Source organism: Plasmodium brasilianum, chromosome 8 (assembly GCF_023973825.1).
Source record: "Plasmodium brasilianum strain Bolivian I chromosome 8, whole genome shotgun sequence".
NCBI classification, from domain to species: Eukaryota; Apicomplexa; class Aconoidasida; order Haemosporida; family Plasmodiidae; genus Plasmodium; species Plasmodium brasilianum.
In genome coordinates, this window is record NC_090121.1 from 1,866,147 (window position 1) to 1,889,303 (window position 23,157).

General features: G+C 25.2%; 3 protein-coding genes and 1 pseudogene across 4 annotated transcripts; 3 read left to right on the forward strand and 1 right to left on the reverse strand.

Annotated features, from left to right (window-relative positions):
• Positions 1 to 3,104: 3,104 nt before the first annotated feature.
• Positions 3,105 to 3,738, forward strand: MKS88_002559 (DNA-directed RNA polymerases I; the record flags this gene model as incomplete). The annotated part of the gene is made up of 2 exons (XM_067215579.1): positions 3,105 to 3,120; positions 3,281 to 3,738. 2 exons carry the CDS (start codon positions 3,105 to 3,107, stop codon positions 3,736 to 3,738), a joined length of 474 nt encoding a protein of 157 aa, XP_067073991.1.
• Positions 3,739 to 5,173: 1,435 nt separating this feature from the next.
• Positions 5,174 to 9,806, reverse strand: MKS88_002560 (annotated as a pseudogene). Its single transcript has 6 exons — positions 9,766 to 9,806; positions 8,923 to 9,528; positions 6,559 to 8,875; positions 6,337 to 6,437; positions 6,139 to 6,217; positions 5,177 to 5,251 (listed from the first exon to the last, which is right to left on the reverse strand). Coding segments are annotated over exons 1-6 (3,219 nt in total).
• A 3,041-nt stretch (positions 9,807 to 12,847) lies between these two features.
• Positions 12,848 to 16,798, forward strand: MKS88_002561 (CLP1 P-loop domain-containing protein; the record flags this gene model as incomplete). The annotated part of the gene is made up of 1 exon (XM_067215580.1): positions 12,848 to 16,798. The coding sequence occupies one exon, from the start codon at positions 12,848 to 12,850 to the stop codon at positions 16,796 to 16,798; it is 3,951 nt and encodes a 1,316-aa protein (XP_067073992.1).
• Positions 16,799 to 18,611: 1,813 nt separating this feature from the next.
• MKS88_002562 (putative N-ethylmaleimide-sensitive fusion protein) lies at positions 18,612 to 20,930 on the forward strand (the record flags this gene model as incomplete). Its single annotated transcript, XM_067215581.1, has 1 exon — positions 18,612 to 20,930. One exon carries the CDS (start codon positions 18,612 to 18,614, stop codon positions 20,928 to 20,930), a length of 2,319 nt encoding a protein of 772 aa, XP_067073993.1.
• Positions 20,931 to 23,157: the final 2,227 nt, after the last annotated feature.

Consider the following 23,157-nt stretch of genomic DNA (forward strand, 5'->3'; position numbering starts at 1 on the left):
ACTTTCTCACATTTTGATAAAAAGGAAAAGCATTCGAACGGATAATTTCTTTGAACAATTAAGAACGGCTGTTCTATTTTTAAAATATTTAAGATGTGCTGATAAATTTTAAGGAGGTGTATTATTTAAGGTACAAAATTTGCTTTTAAAATTGCCGCATATGTTGTGTATGTGTGTATGTATGTGCATATATATGTATGTATGAATTTTGTAATTTTGTATCTTTGTAATTTAGCAGTTTTGTAATTTTGCATCTTTGTAATTTTACAGTTTTGTAATTTTGTAATTTTACAGTTTTGTAATTTTGTAATTTTATGGTTTTGTAATTTTGTAATTTTATGGTTTTGTAATTTTGTAACTTTATGGTTTTGTAATTTTGTAACTTTATGGTTTTGTAATTTTGTAACTTTATGGTTTTGTAATTTTTTTTTTTTTTTTTTATATCCTGATATTAGTTTCTTCTTTTTTTTATTCTCCGCTTAAATATGTTACAGTTTCCGTTTCTAATGAAAATATTACTTTTTTCCTTCTTTTTTTATAATGACAAATATTGCTAAAAGTTCACGTTCAAATTTGGGTGCAAATTATACAATTTCATATTCATATGAGGCATATTGGTATGTAAATATATATATGCATATATTTGTGTATATATAGATAATTGCATACAAGTATATATATATATATATATATGTACATATACATACTTATATGAAAAAGTGTGTACATGTAACGTGTCATACAATTAACCAATTTATTCGCTATCATATTTTTTGGACCCTCCTTTTTGCATTTATTTTATGCCATTTTACATTTCCCTTCGTGATTTATTTTTGTGAAAACGAAATTTTGGGGTTATGGGAAATTATACAAGTGAAAAATATATGGATTATAATAAAAAAAAAATTATATGTTATTCCTAGCATTTTAAAAATTCAAACATTGTTTTTACTTGTTAAATATTGGTGTTAATACATACCCTTTTTAAAAATAATTTGAGTAGGACATACACTAATGTGTGGGCTTTTGTACCTGTTAGTTTTTTTTTATTAATTTAAATTTTCGTCTCTACTGATACACCATTTTTTTTTTTTTTTTTTTTGTTATATAATTATGTTTTATCGTATTTTATATGATTATACTTCATTTTATTTTATTTTAGTTTATTCGGGATAATAGACCTAAAATACGCTTGCCATGTTGGTCATGTAAAAAAGTAAGCACATACTACTACTACATGTTTGGCGGCAAAAAGGAACAAATTTTTTTTGGCATATATGTGCACATGAATATAAGTACGTACATTTTAGTATAACTACTTTTGTTAGTATTGTCTCGTGTGTTAACTTATTTTTTCCTTTTTTAATATAAAATAAAAGAGAAAAATAAAAAAAAAAAATAAAAAAAAAAGTATATATAATAGGAAAAATACTTCGTATAAAAGTGTAACCTCAATCAGGTACATAAAAATATGTCGATTATTTCCTTGAAAAAAAGTATGTAATATAATGTATATCGAGTTATAAAAATTTTTATACAAGGAGAAAGGAATAAAAGTTTTTCTTGTCATATAGTAATTATAATAAACATGTTAGAAATCCTTTTAATATTCTGTACAACTGTAAAAGAAGAAGAATTTCTTAAAAATGTAGAGCATTTTTATGATCAAAAATATGGGAGATGAAAAAGAATAAATGCACACCATTTTTTCTTTTCTCCATTATTTGACTTATGCTTTTTTGAATTATTATTTTTTACAGATATTCGTTAAAAATGTGAGTTTAAAAAAAATGCATATGAAAAATCGTTAATTTTTTCATGTATATATTATATAACTGTTGGTGCGATACATACAACAATACGTATATCTTTTTAATTATTCCTGACATTGCCTTGTTCCACAAAATATAAAAAATATTGTAATTATTTCACACGTCGATTTGACAAAAGAGCATCATGTTAATACTAACGTTAAAGGAGTATTAACGGGGTGCAGAGCAAGAACATTAAATGGTCTGCTTTAAGTGGAAATGCCACTTTTCACTTAAGACTCCTAATATATGTGTTAACATATGCACATCATTATAATATATGTTTAATTATAACATTTTCCAATTTACTACTAATATAAGCTAAACCCTAATACCATATAAAAAAGAAGGTACATTATTATTTTTATGTTTCCACAATTGTACAAAATTCAACTTTAAATATTTTTATTTTCATTTTATTAGCTTTCTTTTTTTTTTCTCCTATTCTTATAATCTTTTTAATATTTATATACTTCAAAAAGTATTATTACACCGAATTCGAAAAATTTTATGAGATTTATTTTTTTTTAAATTGTAGGGCTTATTTAGCCACCCAGTATTTAAATGTATATTGTTTTTACGTAAAGCTATAATACATAAATTAACATACTTTTTACATTATATGTATATATATAATATGTATATATCATATGAGAATACAAAAGCCCCAAATGTCCATGTTGCTTAAAAAAAAATGTTTATGTGCTCTTTTTTTTTTTTTTTTGTTAAATGTTAAATTTGTTAAATGTTAAAAAAAATATCTTTTTTTTTCGAATTTTGAAATGGTGAAGAAACTCAAAGGTATAATTTATATATAAATAATTATATTATTATACGAGTTGGAAATAAAAAAAAAAAAAAAAAATTTAACCGTTGACGTAAAAGATTACAAGTAAATAACAAAACTATTTTTTGAAGTAAAATTTATAAGTAATTCTTCTTTGCTTGCTTCGCACTGAAAGAAAATTACATCCTTTTCTCCTTTTACATAAAAATTACATGATTAAAATTTGATATGAGTATTTCATAACATATATACATTATATATATATATATATTATATATATATATATATATATATATGTAAGATGTATATATGCATAATACAAAGGAAAAGCAATGCTTTGGGGGATCATATATATTTGAATTTTTATGAAATTCTGCCTTATTGAGAATAAGTAATACAAATATTTCAAGTTTGATTTAAGTAGAATATTGTTCTTTTTTTTTATTTTTTCTTCATATACCATCCTTCGTGTGAAAAGTAATAAATAATATAATTAAAAGGAAAAGATGTTTGAAAATCCGTGTTATATTTTTTATTTTTGTCAGATATATGCATATATGAATGTTCATACACTTAAGTAGCAACTTCTTTCGCTCCATTTAATGAATGTTTTTGATTTTTTGAATATTATGCTTCATTTTATTTTTTCATTTTTGTAATTTTTTTTTTTTTTTTTTCCCAGTGGACGGTTTTAACGACAATTACTTTAATGATGATGACGATTACATGGGAGATGAATTTGGGCAAGGTGTTGATAGTGATGATGGGGAAAATTACGAGAATGATATAGATATAATAGCAGACAATCAGATGAAAAAAGATAAATCTGATTATGAAAACTCAGAAGCTAATGATGATAATATAAGAATAACTAGTCCATATTTAACAAAATATGAAAAGGCAAGAATAATAGGAACAAGAGCTTTGCAAATAAGTTTAAATGCTCCATTAACAATTCCAATTGAAACACACGGGGATACAACAAATGGTAAGAATGAATATGATAATTATTTAAATAATGACCCTTTAGTTATAGCTGAAAAGGAATTATATAATAAGTCTATTCCTTTTATATTAAGGAGGTACTTGCCTAATGGCAGTTACGAGGATTGGAAATTGGATGAACTCATAATTGATTAATTTTGCGGGATTCGGTTTGACATAGCACGATGAGAGTTAATATAACATAAGTCCATATAATACAACTTCGTATAATACAGTTTATCGTAATATAGTTTAGCATAATATAAATTAGCATAATATAGTTTAATAGAATATAATTTAACAGGATATAATTTAATGTAATACATTTTAATGTTATGTAATTTAATTAATTTTTTTTTTTTTTTCCCCTTTTTTATGATTAGTATTTGCGCATGTGGAAAGCAGAACATTGTATATTTGACAAGATCATATATAGCAGCATTGAACATTTTGCAAATAACAATTTTTTTTTAATAGTACCAACCATATGATTTTTTTTTTTTTTTTTTTTTTTTTTTTTTTTTCACCCTTATGTTACATTTCCACTTTGTTCTGCAAAAGGGCGATAATTTTTTAACATTCTTTTTTTTATTTGTGGCATTTTAGCATTTGCACCTTTTCTTTTTATGTTCTAGCACGATACATACACAGCTAATTAATGGAGTAGTTCTCTCCGTGTAAATATATTTTTTCAGTATTTCTTCTTTTTGTAAATCTCTTTTTAGCTATTTTAAATAAAATTTTATGATAATAATGGAAAAAAATATATGTACCTATGATTTTAAGAACAACTTAGTCATTAATTATTCCACAGTTTGTTATTAAACATATACATTTGAAAGATTAATAATGAATAAATATATACATGTACACATTGTATACATATGTAATCTGTGGGCACATGTAAACGTATGAAAAAGCAGGAATCATACAATAAAAAAAAAAAAAAAAAGAATAGTAACAAGCTATTGCAATATGCACGAAACAGAATAAAGTAAAGAAAATATGAATCCACAAATTTGTAGATTCTATTACATTTCAAAAGTTGTTAATTTATATTTTCATGTAGGTATTTAATTAAAAACAAAAATTATTTATAATTTTTTTTTTTTTTTATATCATACTGTAATAATAACATATTTATAATGTATATTTAAAAAATGAAAAAGAAAATTTGAAAACAACAAAAAAAAAAGAAAATATTTCAATACGAGATTAAACATGAGAATAAATAGACGAATAAACAAGAGATTAACAAATAGAATAGGCGAATAAATAAAAGATTAAATATGCAAATAAATAAAAGATTAAATATGCAAATAAATAAAAGATTAAATATGCGAATAAATAAAAGATTTAATGTGCGAATAAATAAAAGATTTAATGTGCGAATAAATAAAAGATTAAATGTGCGAATAAATAAAAGATTAAATGTGCGAATAAATAAAAGATTAAATGTGCGAATAAATAAAAGATTAAATGTGCGAATAAATAAAAGATTAAATATGCGAATAATTAACAGATTAAATAAGCAAATATATAAAAGAATACATAAGTATTAAAAAAGAAAGTTGATCTGATCGTTACAAGGCTAGCTACTATCGCTAAGGTTCATATACTTTTCATAATAAGTTAGGCTGTTAATTTTCCAGTATTGAAAGGAGTTGTACTGAAAAAAAATAAAAATAATATAAAATATTAAGGAATAACTGTGGTTATATAGTAGCGATGATGTAGTTATGCATATTAATAATGTTATAAAAAAAGTATAGATATGGCTCAACAAATAGCATTTACAAATATAAGTATTTAACACGATTTCGTATAATCTACTGCTAATATTGTGGTCGAATGTGCACATATATATTATGTATATATGTGCGTATGCACTTGTGAACACATGCGCATTTTGAACATATACTGAAAATGAAGTTTTAATTTTCATGTTATACAAAGGCATATATAATTATAGAAGGAGATTTTTATCTAAACAAAAATACAAGTACACATTTTAAAAGAGAATTACACTATTTTATTTGGTACGCACATAAATTCATATATATATATATATATATATATATATATATATATATATATATATATATATATATATAATATATTATATATATATATTAATTTAGTACTACGTAAAATAAAAAAAACTGCTATAAATTTGTAAAAAAAAAAAAAAATGGCGAAGCATAATTAGAGCTTCTTAAAAAAAAGAAACTGCTAATATTTATTTAATTGTTATAGTTCAAATTTAATATAGTTTGCAAATTTTAAATCATGACCATACTAAATTTCAAAAATGAGAATGACATAATCAGAGGAAAAGAAAAATGTACAAGTAACAATTTTTATATATGCACATTTGTGTACATGCGTATTGTGCGCACATATGTACATTCGCTATAATCATTTAAAGAAAAAATAATGGAAGGGGGGATTAGAAAAAAAAAAAAATTTTATATAATCGTTCTTAAACAGTAAAGACACAGAAGTATATATGTATCACAATTATAATATTTTTTAAGGTTTTTTTTTCTTTTTTACTTGATCATCATCCTCTCTTTTCTTATCATTTTTAATACATGGAAACATGTGCTCGGTTATTTCGCTCATTGTTTCGTAGCTAAAAAAAGGAAAAATAGTAGTGTAAAATAAAACAAAATAAAATATACATACGATAATTTCGGTACTTGTGTAACGAAATATACAACAAATGCATTAAATTATTTATTCTTTCCTCACGTTTTCGCATAAGTGGAGTTGACATGGTGAACAATGCCTCTGTTGTCAATGATGAAAACCTTAGCTTCTGGAACACCAACAGATATGTAAGCCCGATGATCCTATAAGTAAAAAAAAAAAAAAAAAGTCAAAAAGGTATATTCGTATTACACACACTCGTATATATACACGTATGCTGAGGAACACTATTCTTTTTTTTTTTTTTTTTTTCCCTTTTCTTACACTCTCTGTATTTCCAAAAGCTGCATAAAAAGGGTTATGATTCAATGGGAATAAATTACGTATATCTCTTAAAGCTGTAATTTTAAAAATATATGGTTTTTTATCAATAACTTCTCTTTTAAGGGAAGGAAAAAATCTGTCTGGGCTTAATATTAATGGTCCATCTGGTAGTTTATTATTATCATTTCTTTTAAATCTAAATAAATATTCTCTAGTAGAATCTGCCTGACCTATAGCTCTAGCAGTTAAATACAAAATGTGATAACCGTTATTATTAATTTTATTAAATAATTGTGAAACTCCTACATGGGACCAATCCTTACCTACTATTGGCATGATATGCCCTAATACATTTGACCTTGTTATTGTACCATCAACATCTGATATAACAATTTTCGCATTTTTTTTCCAAAGATATATATTACCATTAATACTTTTAGTTCCTTGTAAAGAAGAAGTAACTAAAAATGTAATAGTATTAGCTCCTTCTTTCAAATTTAATGACTGTAACTGTTCAGACGTTGGTCTTAATGATTTTCGATATCGTATTTTTATTCTTTCATTATTATGTCTTAAACTCTTTTTACTTATTTCGCTTTGATTATTTAACGAGCTTTGTATACTTCTTTTAACTTGACTATCTCTAAATTCACGTAATTCATTATCATGAGTTTTACTTTTTGTTTTTTCTTCTTTATTTTTTTTATCTTCATTAAGTGCTTTTGTGTCTTTGTTTGCATTTTTTTTATTAACACTATTATCATACTCAACACTGGAAACACCAAACCAGTTTCTCCAGCTTTTATCTTTTATTTCCATTAATGTTAAGGATGAATTTAATAATTTTTCTACTGCTAAAATTGAAAGGGGTTGATTGAATACGACCCATGATGCTAATAAGGGTAATGCAACCCTTGATGGGTAGTAGGGATCTTTTTTGTCAAATCGAAAAACAAGAGATGGGTGATACCATAAATTAGAATTTTTATCTATTTGTTCGTATGTAACTATATTTGCTTCGAATATGTTTTTATTATGTATTTCTATATTATAATCGTTGTGTTCGTTGTCTACATTTTGGTTAAGTAATAAGTGTCCACACAAACTGCATTCTATTCTATTTTGAATGTCATCATCAAAGGAATTATATTGTTCATCTTTCGAATAACCATGATAACTATTTTCGTCGTTCGACTCAATCTCGCCATCAGCATAGTCTTCTGAAAATGCCTTTAAGTTTTTGTGTGATTTTACAGTGCTCTTCTCAGTCTCTTTTTCAGCTTCCCTTTTCTTTGATTTTTCTCTCATCTTTTGTTTTAACTTATCTATCATTTTTTTCTTTTCCTTTTCCAAGTCCGCTTTGGTGATATTTTCACCCTCATTGTGACTCACTTTTTTTTCTTCATCCTTCCCCACTTTTTCCACCCTCTTCTCACTGTCCCTTTTCTTTTTCATGTCTGATTTGACAACGTCCTTCTGCGCGCCCGTGTTGCTATTACTATTATTGTTACTATTATTGTTACTATTATTGTTACTATTATTATGATTACTACTGATGTGATTACTACTGATGTGATTACTACTGATGTGATTACTACTGATGTGATTACTACTGTTGTTATTACTACTGTTGTTATTACTATTGATGTGATTACTATTGTCATGATTTTCTCTATCTACATTTGGCGCACATTCACTTGTTTTTCTCTTTTCTACGATAAGGTGCGTAAAATTTGCTGTTTTTTTTACTGGATCACTATTTTTTCGATCTTTATTTAAGTTTTGTTTCAAGGTATTAAAATTGTCTGTGCTATTTTTGTTTTTCGATTCTTTTCTTAAATGATCTGATTTATTGTCTTTATTATTACTATTGTTTTTATTATTGTTATTACTAATATGATTATTATTATTATGATTATTATTATGATTATTATTATTATTATTATTATTATTATTATTATTATTATTATTATTATTATTATTATTATTATTATTATTATTATTATCCTTTGTTTTTTTATTTGTAGGATTATAATTTTTAATATCTTTATCTATATGAACAGTTTCTCTTCTTACATTCGATTCGCTAAAATTTCTTTTACGAACACATTCTTCATTTTCTTTTGATGAAGAATGGTCATGCACTGATTCACTCACATTATAATATTTTTTTACTTTTGTTTTTTTTTTATTCTTATTATTTGAAGAAATAACTGTACAATTGTCAGAGACATAATCATGCGTTTTTAAATGTGGTAATCTACCCCATGACCAAGACCATTCCGAATTTGCATTTTGTTCATCCTCTTTTGTCTTTCTTTTATGGACAATCCCATCCTCCATAAGTTCACTTGGGCGATGTACTAAAGATTTTTTTTTTTTTTTTCTTGTTCCTTTCCATCTTTATTAACAAGATTGTTGTCACTTTTACTATTAATTTCAGTATTGCTTTTTTTCTTTCCTTTATTTTTTTCTAACTTATAATTTAAATCTACTGATTTTCTTCTTTCCCCTGTAAGGTTATGAACAGAAAATTTATCGGAATCATCTTCATCACTTTTAAAATTATTTAATGAATCACTGATACTACAGCTATCAATATGTTGATCAATATATAAATCATGATATTCATAACGTGGGGATGACAATGGAGATGTTTCTAATTCTTCTTCAACATCTTCATATGTTTTTTCAACAAAATACGCTTCCCCTGCACTTCCTAATTTCATATGTAAATTTGTACTCTTTCCATTTACTAAAATGCTAACTATTTTTTCTTTTGATCTTAACAATTTTGTTTTTCCAAATCTTACATGAAATGGAGTAGATTTATAAGTAACATTTAATTTATTGTCACCTTTTAACTTATTTTCAATTTCTGATTCGATACAGATTATATCAATGCAACCACTTAATGTAGCCTGGTTGAAGTCTAGTGCGTTCGATACACTGCTAACTATTTTACCCCACCTAAAGAAAACAAAAATTTACGAATTACAATTTTATACATAATATTTTTAAATCGTTACAATTTATATATATATATACATGTATGTATAGATGTTAAACTGAACCAATATCTATGTATGGGTAACTAGTAGCATGAACATAAATAATTACACGTGAGTAGAACACTCAAAAAATACGTGCATATGGAATTATACGAAGTTACTCATACGGTTATGATGCATTTAAGCATGTGCTAACTTAACATATAATGACACATCTCTACAAATGTTTCTACACATATGAACTATGTGATTCTGCTACTAAGCATTATTTCACATACAATTAAAAATTACATTTTGCATATTTTTATAATATATAAAAAATCACTTTTTCATTACATTGTTTCCTCTGATGTGATTTACACATAACAACTTGTGAGGGGTGTATAGGGGAACAAAAACAGGAATTAAAAATGGTATTATATTGTACACGTTCACGGGTGTACACGCATATATATGTATAACCCTTTTTAGTTAACTCTATTCGTCTTTTCTCTGTTTATAATTTATTTTACTATTATTATATGCTTAGTTTAATAAACATCATATTACAGCCATTCTTTAACATGAGAACTTGTCAATGCGAAAAAGAAAAAAGGGAAAAAATTGTACACATAAAAAGGGGAGAATAAAAAAGATAAAGTTTTTAAAAGGTAAAGGTAAAACGCGAAGAGGCAAAACGAGAAGAGGTAAAACGCGAAAAGGTAAAACGCGAAGAGGCAAAACGAGAAGAGGTAAAACGCGAAGAGGTAAAACGCGAAGAGGTAAAACGAGAAGAGGTAAAACGAGAAGAGGTAAAACGCGAAGAGGTAAAACGAGAAGAGGTAAAACGCAGAGTTAAAATATAAAAACATAAAAAGGTAAAAAAATAAAATAATTAAAATTAATGAAGAAATAAATGATAAAATAAATTATAAAATAAATGATAAAAATAAATGGCAAAATAAATGAAATAAAAAATGGTAAAAAAAATTAAAAAAAAAAAAAAAAAAATTAAGAATTGATAAATATAAACATGTATTTGTGTACATATACTAAAAAGGAAAAAAGATTTAATCAAACACATGATATTAAAACACATAATAATATGTACATAAACATATATACTCTTAAACGTTTTGCGTAAATTTAACACAAAATAAAATACGCCGGGGTAAAAAGATGCATATATATACATATGAAAAAATGTTCGCTATGTTGTTACAATAATGAGTTTCCTGGCCACTTTGAAAAAAGGAAAGTTAAAACAGAAAAAAAAAAAAAAAAAAACATAAAAGTATACAAAATTTGTGGGGTATTGTATGAATAAGAAGTGGATATATATGTAAGTGAATAATTTGTTCAAGTGTGTGCATGAAAAAACTAAATTGCCCGAATCAGCATTATAGCAATTGATCATTGTCATGTATCCGGTATAATATTTAATTAAACAGTTATGCTCATATACGTACATATGTGTAAATATATATGTACATAATATGAACTTGTATTTACAAACTGTGTAATTTGAATTTTATTTATTTACTTGCCTTATTCCTTCCCCTTTTTTTTTTTTTTTTTTTTTTTTTTTTTTTTTTTTTTTTTTTTTTTTTTTTTTTTTTTTTGTATATTTCTATTTCTCATTGTTCATTTATTTTCAAAATAATACTTTATTGAATTCATTTTAATGAAAATAAGTTCTATCATTATATGCTATGTCGAATCATTTTTAAGGAATGATTAAAAAGTGAAGTAGAAAAATGAACAAATTTATTTTTCTCACTACTCTTTCATCATTTCGCACGTCAAATCCAAGAAATACTATACCCTTTTTGCATATATAGTAAAAAAAAAAAAAAAAAAATTAACTATTCAAAGAGTTTGAAACAGTGCACATATTTTGTGTATATTGCCCATTCGTATTAGTGATGAGATTATTTTGCTTGAACTTGGTTAAATACCTCAAATCTAAAAATAACAATGCGTAAAATGTTTAAATTTAGTATATATTTTTTTTTACGTAGATGCATTGTTTAGTTGCTTACACTTAAAATTTTTCTTTTTTCAAAATCTATTTTTAGTTCCATTTTTAGTTCCATTTTTAGTTCCATTTTTACTTCTATATTTACTTCCATATTTACTTCCATTTTTACTTCCATTTTTACTTCCATTTTTACTTCTATATTTACTTCCATATTTACTTCCATTTTTACTTCCATTTTTACTTCCATTTTTATTTCCATTTTTACTTCCATTTTTATTTCCATTTTTATTTCCTTTTTTTTTACTTTTTTTTAATTTAAAGAAGGTTCTTTTTCATCTCTTCCTTTTTCTACAAAAAAGTTATTTTTTGAAGTCGAACATGTGCCTATCTGTTCCCTTTTTTTTTCTTTTTTTTTTTTTTTATTATTTTATAAAAATAAACTTTGCATAAATCTTTTTCAAATTGTCTACTCTTAAAGAGCACACATATATATATTTTTAAAAATATATAAATTTTTATATATTTATAAAAATGTATAGAAATTTATAAGAACTTTTTTTTTTCGTTTTTTTTTATCGTTCTTACGTAATTACGTGCTTACCTCATTTCTACATGTTAAAAAAACAGTTGTCAATGGTATGACATAAATAAGCAATGAACATGTAAAATGAGGATATATATTATGAAAATATATACATATAGATAGATAAATATATGTATATAATTTTTCACAGGATAATAAAAATTTTAAAGTTATATACCATATCAGTGTTTAAACCGTAGCTGTAATTCATTTAATGTGTGAATATGCCCATGTAATTCTTTAAAAAATGTTAAGATGAAAATAAGAACATCATATAAATTTTGAAAAATAATATATTTTCAAAAGTCATCGGTATATATAATGAAATGAAACGTTTTCAAAGACTTAAAGATATATAGAAAATAGTTATAGACGAATAAATGCATCTTGGGGCGTCTATATATATGTAAAGTGTATACATTTGTAAATGTTAATGTTAGTGTATATTTCTGTGAACGTAGAAGGGGTAGATACTGTTAAGAAACTAACCAAATGCAATACTCTTCCACAGATATACTCTTTGAAAAAAGCTATTCCTGTTTAGGAGTGAAGCTAATGACAAGAGAGAAAAGAATAAATATGTAGTACGGTTTAGCTCTTGTAAAATTGAAATGGTATATGCATATGTGCAGGGTTATATATGCACATTTGAATATTTAAGTGCATATATACGTACCTAGGAAGATATACATATATATAATATACATATACATTGACTGGTGGGAAAGTTAAACAATGTACCGTTCTGAATCTAATAGCAGATGCTTTCACAACTTTGAATACAATTTAATTAAATCCCTGGATACTGTTAAGAAAATAAAAAGCTATGAGGATAGCATATACATACATACAAAATGTTGTGGAAAAGAAATTACCAAAAAAAAAATATACATATCAGCTTTAAATTATGATGAATATATTTTAGTAAGAGGCAATTTTCGTTTTCGCCTAATAAAAGGATTAGCTATATTTAATGGGGAAATTATAAAACCATCAAAGGAATATATAAATGTGCGCATACCAGATTTTTACCCTTTGTTTGAATTGAGAGCATTAAATATTAACAATATAAAATATGAAAATAATGCTTTTAAATTTTGTACATATGATTCAAAAAATTTTAGTAACGATGGCAAAATTGATTTTAGAGCAGGTCGTCATATTTCCCCAAATAATGTAGTAAAAAACAGTAAAAAAATGAATTTACATAAAATGGTTATCTTGACCAATCATGATGATATAAATGTAATAAACGAAAGGGTTGACAACACTGATGAGATGAATATTGATAGTGAAAGCAATGAAGGTGAATGTTTATACGAATCAGCTGATACAGTCTTACAATATTATTTATTTGGGTTAAATTTATTACAAGAAAATAATATAAAAAGAAAAGAGTTTTATGAATATTTAATGAATTCAGACAAAGAGGATATTGCCTCTTTCTCAAGCCCATATATGATGAATACTATAAAATTAAGTTTATACTTTGAAAAATATCCCGTAATTATTGTATTTCAAAAAAAAAGAGATTTTCTCTATTACTTTTACATTAATAGTTATCTAAAAAAGTTAAACCTGTCAAATTATAAGCAAAATATGAGTGTTTATATTAATACGTACCAGATGTCTTATGTACTAAAAGAGTTTTTGCTTTACATACATAACAACAAAACGTATAAAATGCAAGAGATTGTACAAAATGTCGAAGGAATTACCAAAAAGTGGAATTACCGTAGCGGTGATCTCAACAAATTTGTACATAAAAAGATGATTGATGAAGCCAATGCTGATAAGGTTGACAACTGTTATGGGAACATAATAGAAGGAGAAGACGGAACAATGGGGAAATGTAGAGCTTATATATTTAGTAGTAGCTGTGAGAAGGAAGAGACAAATTCAAGAAAAAGAGAATTCTGGGAAATTTTCAAAAAAACCATGATAAACAAAACAATTTATGAAGATGAATTTAGTAATGATGGAAAGTGTCCAGAATATTCAGATATATTTAGTATAACTATAATGGGAGATAAAGGTAAGGGAAAAAGTTTTTTGGTTATTAATTTTATAAATAATTTATTAAATTATTACAACAGTGTTTTTTTGCTAGATATTGATATTGGACAGCCGATCATAGGGGTAAGCGGCTTTTTATCCATATATAAAATAAAATATTCGTTACACAGTTATAATTTTTTTGAAAAGAAACCAAAATGTATTAAGAAAATATTTTTTGGAGGTTGCTCTATCAATGAAAATATAAATTATTTTATTAAATGTTTGGAATATCTATATAATTTCTTATTCTCTGTGTATTTGAAAAAAAAAGAGGAGAATAGAAAAAAAAAAAAAAAAAACAATAATTATTGCTGTTATCCAATAGTTATTAACACTTTTGGGTGGGTAAAAGATATTGGTTTATTTTTGTTAAATTTAAATATTTTGTTAAGCAAATGTAATTTTATTGTTCAAATCGATTCTCTTAAAATTAATGAAAATGTTAAAAAAAATTTAAGTAAAGAAGAATTTCATTCATATGTGTTTAATGATTTTCTCCTGATAAAGCAAGGTGAAAAAGATAAAAAAAGCAAGTTTACCATTTTGAATTTGAACAATAAAAACGTTTCTATAACTGCTAAGGGACATTCAATTTTTAATATTATAAGTGAGTATAGTAACCTAAATGAGAGTAATTTTTTTTTCTACGATTTTTCCATGTCCTTTCGAAAGAATGACAAAAAAGAAAAGGAAAAGGGAGGAAAGAGTAAACAATATTCTGCCCTGAACATGTCAGGTAATTTTTTAAGAAATGACACAACTGAAAAATATTTGGGAGAATTCAAAAAATCGGACGACGGTAGGGGCAAATTAAGAAACAGCGATTTTAATGGATATGGTGACAATTACTGCAGTTATGGTGATACATATAACTATAGGAACTGTAATAGTTATAATAATTATGGGAGTTATGACCGTTACGACCATTATAACGATCGTAATAAATACGGAAGCTTCAATAATTACACGGATCATAGTAATTATAGCATTCACAATAGCTATGACAACCACGGTAATTATACCAAGCACAATAGTGCCCCTTACATATACCATTTAAATGATAGGAGAAATTTTAGCTTTTTCAGTAATAATCTTAACGACATGAACAGTAGTATTTATCGTTTAAACAACAATGTACATAAAATAAAATACCTAAATTTTAACTGGGACACGCTGTATTATATTACAAATAATAGAGACAGGTGTAATAATAACAAAGGAGATTTTATGGAAAATAATTTTTATCGTGAAAGAGGAAAAGCCTCTGAACCCAAAAATGATTATGATGTAGAAACAAATAAAAATAACTTGAAGAATGGGAATGAGTCTGAAATGAAAGGCATTGAAAATTACGATATTTTTAAAAAGAAGATGGATAATTTTTTTGAAAGGAACTGTATGAGGATAATAAATTTTGTGAGTTATAAAAAAATTTTATCCTATGAAAATGTGAATAAAAATACTAACATGAATAATAGTAAGACTAAAATTTTCTCCTTATTACCAAAAAATTTAAGATCATATAGATTTTTTTGTCATTTTTTTTCTAAATTTAAGAAAATAATTTTTTATATTCACAGTTATTCATTTTATGATGGTCTAAATGACTTTTTTTTAAAACATGAAAATTGTATGAACAGGCAGAGAATGCTGGTATGTAACGAATGGAACAATTGGCATTATAGTAATAACTTATATGAAGAAAATAATATGAATAACATAGAAGGGATACAATTTAATGGAAATAAATTAGAAGAAAGATACAAGAAAAAGGAATATGATGTTTTATGTATACGTGACGATATATATAAGGATACAGAAGAGAGTATTGTTGATTTAAGACGAAATAAAAATGGCGTAACTAATGATGATATTAAAAAATTAACTACAAATTGTAATCTACAAGTTAGAAATATTTTAAGTACAGATAAAAGCGAAGAGACAAAAGAGGAAGTGCCTGAGCGTTCAGATAAAATTTACAAACGTTTATGTAACAGCCTTTTATTTACATGTGCGATATTTTATTTAAGAAATGTTAAACTGAGCAATATTCAATTTAAGAATAATAATCCTGAAATTTATAAGAATGATGATTTTTTTGCATATAAATACTTCTTTAACAATATTATATGCTTATGTAATGATAATACATTACCAATATGTGATGAAAAAAAAGGAGCTAATAATAATGATGACGGTTATAGTGATGATAATAATGATGGTTATCGGGATAATGATAAAGAGGTTAAGTATTACATTGACCATTTCCAAATAGACGCCTATTTTGAGAGCGTAAACTGCATTATTAAAAAGGAAGATTTAAAAAAGAATAATGTAGAATTAGTTCCAATATGCGAATATTTTACTCATATATTAACAGCCTATGTAAAACTTATTGATGATATGAAACTTATAATATATTTACCGTACTGGTTTAATAATTTCGATTTACTTAATAATGTGAACACTTTTGTGTCTGGAACGAATCTCATACCTCATAACATAAATGATATGATCAAAAACTATTCCTTCTACCAAGATATTGTATGTACCAACGATGTAAAAACGATTAAGTTCCTAAAAAGGAGCAAGTCATTTGTAGATAAAGACTTAAATATACCAAAATAAAAATGAAAAGGGCAGAAAGGTCATTATACTTAAAAAAGTACAGCTAAATTAAGGGAAGGATTTACATGAGTGGGGGTGGGGGTATAATTAACTAACACTTGTATTCCTACACACCCGTTTGTTTTGAGTATGCTTATATGTGCGCATATAAATTTACATATTTATGATTATATATATATTTATGCACATTGTTCAGCAATACTTTATTTACTGCTTTACATAATGGTAGTCGTATGTTGAGGAACTTTTTGAGTAACGAGTAATTAAAAAATATGCACATATTTGCTCATATTATATATATATATATATATATATATATATATATGTGCATAATGAATGATTATAAAAGCTATACATGTAAAAAGTAAAAAAAAAAAAAAATGGTATACCACACGTTTGATAGAACTGACTCAGAAGGAAAACAAGAATGACTGATTTAGCTCGTTGTTATATAACCACATATTATTGTACAAATTTGTATATAAAAAAAAGTGTGCTATGTTTTTTTTTTTATTTGATGTTCCGTTATTTTAAATATTTTTACGTTTTTTTTTTGTATACTTATTTTGAAGAAAAAAAAAGAATAAAAAAATATATATACATAAAAGTGTATATATAAATATATATTTATACATACAATAAAACAAAATAAAATATTTAGAGTACATAAAAATTAATTTTTTTAAAGAGGTCTTTCCTATATCTTTTTTATTATAATATTCATATTTTAAAAAACTGTTTATTCTCGGGCGTACACATAAAAAGCATGTTATTTATGGTAGACTTACTGTGTTTTTTTTTTTGTATCTACGTAATAAATACATTTAAAAGTACAAAAAAGGAAAATTAAAATTAAGTATGTTATACTACTTGCGTTTATACAGGTAAAATGTACAAATAAAGCTGATACCAAAATTAGCAAAAAAAAAAAAAAAAATATATATATATATATGTAATATATATGTGTGTATCACAAACATATTTCTTATACAAACGTTTTAACTGCGCGAATGCTGCTAATCAACGATAAATATTCATTTTTAAATTGCTGTGCTCCAAAATAAAATAAGAGCAAGAGGTGCAAAGTAAACAAATAAATGTAAAAAATAAAGGAAATTAATACATGTACAACTTTATATATGTTGGTACGTAGCATAACAGTACGAAGAAAAAAAAAAGATTTACATGCATATATATATATATATATAAGTATATATCACATAATAATGGAAAAGTGCTCAATTAAGATTAATGTGGCACACAAGTATATAACAAATTATAAGTAATATTATGTTCTAAAAGATAAATTTTAAAGAGAGAAAAAGATAATAAAAAATTCAAACTATTTTAAATACATAATTGGTTATAGATATACATGCTATCATCATTGTTTTCAAAATAAATGACATGATCGTAATAGCAAACGGGATGAAATAATTTTTTTTTTGTGGCTAATATTTTCATACTGTAGATATATATACGTACATGTGTATGCATGTGTAAGCTTGTAAGTCAGACAGGCTTCCACTATTTCTTAGCGCTATTTTACCAATTAAGCGCATATAATTATTGATTTTTTTAATAAGAAGCAATTCAGGAGGATTATAGTAAAAGAAAGAAAAGTCTGCAAAGAGGTCAAGGGTGATATTTATACAATTTGTATATATATGTGTTACGCATGTATGTATGAACAGATACATATGCAAATGCAGAGGAAGTATTACGCAGGTAGGAAAAATACAGAACATATGACAATTGATCAATAGGGAAACCAAAGCAGGGTAATGCATATATTCAACAAGAGACAAAAAAGATGATAACAACTAAACTACACTGCTGTAAACTACAATCCCAAGAATTAGCGTTGACAAACTTTGGTTTCATTAATAATGGTTTGTATACTAATTTAAAAAAGAACACAAAAGGTAGTGAATTATATGGAGAAATTTCGAACTTAGTTTTAATATTAAAAGGTGATGGGAACATAGGAAAAGATGAAATTGCTCTAAATACATGTCAGAGAGAATTTTCAAGAATACAGTTAAAAGAAGAAATTCAAATAAATATACTTGAAAAGGAAAATAAACGAGATATCTTGCACTTTATTCCTATTGATAGTATAGAAATAGAGGTAAATTTATTTGTTAAACCTGATCGATTAATTGAAATGGGTGATGAAATGTTAGAGGAATTTTTTAAAAAGTATTTTCTTAATCATATATTAACGAAAGGACAAATATTGGCACTAAAGTGTAATGATGTTTTATTTAAGTGTATTGTAAAGAATTTGAAAACAGCCGAATTTGACGAAATTAAAAGATTAAATAGAAATCGTTCTAATTTGAGCTCTTATTTTAAAATGAATGATAATGAAATGAATAATAAGTATAATAAAAATAGTATGGACGAAAGAGGTATTTTGTTTGAAAATACAGAATGTGTATTTACAAGTATAAGTGATGGCAAATTATTTATAGAATCCAAAAAAGTATTAAAAAAAAATATTATAAAAAATAATTTTAATTTTGAAGAATTAGGTATAGGTGCATTAGATGAAGAATTTAAGATAATCTTTAGAAGAACCTTTGCAAGTAGAATATATCCAAATTATATTATAAAACAATTAGGTATAAAACATGTGAAGGGAATTATATTATATGGACCACCAGGTACTGGAAAAACTTTGATTGCTAGACAGATAGGAAAAACGTTAAATGCTCGAGAACCTAAAATTATTAATGGTCCAGAAATATTAAATAAATATGTAGGACAATCTGAAGAAAATATTCGAAATTTATTTAAAGATGCTGAATTAGAATATAAACAAAGTGGAGAAAATTCGTTGTTACATATAATAATATTAGATGAAATAGATGCAATATGTAAACAAAGGGGGAATGCTTTTTCAAGTGGTACAGGAGTCAATGATAGTATAGTTAATCAGTTATTATCTAAAATTGATGGTGTAAATAGTTTAAATAATATTTTATTAATTGGGATGACAAATAGAATTGATTTAATTGATGAAGCTTTATTAAGACCAGGTAGGTTTGAATTACATATAGAAATATCTCTACCTAATAAGGAAGGTAGGGTTCAAATATTGAATATTCATACAAAAAATATGAGAAACAGTAATAAATTAAGTCCCGATGTTAATATAGAAGAATTAGCCGAGAAAACCCCTAATTTTTCAGGAGCAGAAATTGAAGGATTAGTACGAAATACCGTATCTTATGCTTTTGAAAGACACATAAATTTTAATGACTTAACAAAACCAATTAATGCAGATGATATTATGATAACTAAGAATGATTTTTTAAAAGCATTAAAGGAAACGAAACCTGCTTTTGGCGCAGAAGAAGATATTATCGAAAATTTACTGTCTAATGGTATCATTAATTATGGAAAGGAATATGAAAATATTGAAAATACTTGTAAATTACTAATCAAACAGATAGTAGAAAATTCTAATACTAATTTAATGAGTGTTTTATTATATGGAGAAAATGGTACAGGTAAAACAACTATTGCAGCATATTTAGCTAAATGTGCAAATTTTCATTTTACGAAATTTATAACACCTGAAAATTTAATTGGTTATTCTGAAATTAGTAAGATAAATTATATAAACAAAATTTTTGAGGATGCATATAAAACGCCACTTTCTTTAGTTATTTTAGATAATATTGAAAGGTTAATTGATTACACACGTATAGGACCCAGATTTAGTAATTCTATTTTACAAGCTATTATGGTTTTAATAAAAAAAAAACCGAAAAAAGAAAATCAAAAAATTTTAATTATTTGTACTACATCCGAATATCAATTTATGAGGGATGTAGGGTTGATTAAAAATTTTTATGTTAATATTGAAGTACCATTATTAAATTGTTCTACTTCAATTAAGAACGTTTTACATAATAGAAATGAAATTTATCATGATTTCCCAGAGAAAGAAATAGAGCAGGTTATTTCATCCAATGTAATAAAAAGCATCGCAATTAAAAATTTACTTATGGTTATTGATATGGCATCAGAAGCGTCAAACGATAGGATAATTACCAGCGAAATTTTTTTAAAAGCATTTAATGACTGCGGTATTTTTTTTGATGATGAATCGTATGAATGAGGGACGCTCCGTTTGTAGTGGATATAATTTAGCAGCTTTATTGTAGCAGTTTGAATATAGCAGCGTTAATGGAGGTGGGGGATGTAGGGATATTTCAGCAGAATAAATATCATTCGTGTTTGTGCGGCTTCTACATGAAAGCAGGAAAACGCACGAGCGTTATATATATATATATATATATATATACATACATATATGCGGGGGTAATTTGCGGTGCACCTTTTTGTCACCGTGCTCGATGTTCTCAAAAAGGGATATAAGTGGACGTCTTAAAAGTTTAGGTTTCCACGTTTAATAGTGCATCAAGTTCGCGAGCATTTAGAGAAGCGATATATATATATATATATATATATATATATATGTATATTTACGTAAAAACATACATACGTATATATATATATATACGCTCATGTGCACACATGTTTGGCCGTTTCACTGTGCATTTATGCATGACGTTGGTATATTTTTCCCCATTTTCTATTTAAGCATGCGCTTTTTCTTTATTAAAGTATTTATTTCCCCCTCTGTGCTGATTATACAGGTATGTATAAAAAATGTGAAAAAAGAAATTTCAGTCATTTTCCCTTTTGTCTTTATATATGTGTATGTACTCATATTTATATGTTGCTATTCTAAGAACAATATAATCATAAATTAAAAGCCAAAAAAATTATTTCGCAAAATAATTAAAATAGAACAGTTAATTAAAGATTATATTTTAAAAGTGTCTGTTACCTTGTCGTTCACATTTTGTGGATGAGAGATGGTGGGCGCGACAGTTACGCTAGTTTAAGATACACCAATAAGTGGAAATACTGTTACTGGTAGGTCCACTAATCTCACCACTGGAGGGGAATACTTTTAGAAAGCAAATATAAATAAAAATTACGTATCGTGCTAAATTCGAGAAGGAATTTATAAGAGTGATAAAATAGACTAATCTTACATACTAGCAAAAAATGGTAAACTACTAATAGTATTTAATATAGATAAAAGAGAAAAGTATTTAACGTAATAAAACTGCAAATTACAGAGAATGGTAATGTGTCTTATCAATATATAACACTCTACATCTAAATAATTTATTTTTCATTTAAATTTTACAAGATCATGTAGTTGGGATTTTTGCAATCCTCTTTTATTAGCTGAGATATATCTACGTTAAGAAAAAAAAAAAAAAAAAAAAAAAAAGTTAATTGTATTTAATATATCATAAAATAATCTACATTTTTCTCTATAACACAACTAAAAAAAGTGCATATTCTGGTGAACTTTAAAATTTATGAAACTCCCGTAGGTTTATTTTTGTTAAAAACGGAAATGAAATCAATATTTTTTTTTTTTTTTTCCTATTATTTTTTATACATTTTGTAAAAAAATTTCGAATTACATATAACTACTCAATATGGTAACTTATGAGTTACCTTTCTTGTGTTGTAAATGTTCAATTGATATTTTGTCATGTAATAAAAAAGCATGGACTTTTTGTGCAAAAGTGCCATTAAGTACGTGTATATTATTATTTAATGTTTGTATAATAATATATTATATATATATATAGATATATATATAGATATATAGATATATATATAGATATATAGATATATATATAGATATATAGATACAAGTATATTTTTTTTTTTTTATCATCTTTAAGAATTTACATGCACATTTTACATTTTTACGCTCTGCTTAACAACGTGAAACACAAAAAACTTTTTTTGGTTCGACAGGACATGGTGTATCAGTGCAAACATGTTCATAGTATGGCGGTTTTTGAAAATGAAAGAATTATAGCAAGTGTACATAGTTACAATAAGCAAAAGCAAAAAAAAAGAAAAATAAAGCAACAAATAAAAAAAAAAGTATAAGAAAATAGTAGCTTAAGAAGAATTGTCGTTGTAATATATCAAATGAAAATTCTGATAAAAAAAAAAAAAAAAATTACTTGAGCGTATCACGTAGCTTTAAAATATACATTAAGTAAAAATACACATATAATACTCTTATAACGTATATGCATATATTTATATAAGCACACAAGTACATATTATATATATAAACATACGCATAAGCGCTTATTAATATAACTTTTTTAAATATTATTTTAATGTGCCTTTACCTTAAATTTTATTCTATGCACTATACACTATTTTCATGTTTTTATTTTATTATATATCCCCTAGAAGCCATTTAAAAAATAATGCTTATTTAGCAAAATATACCA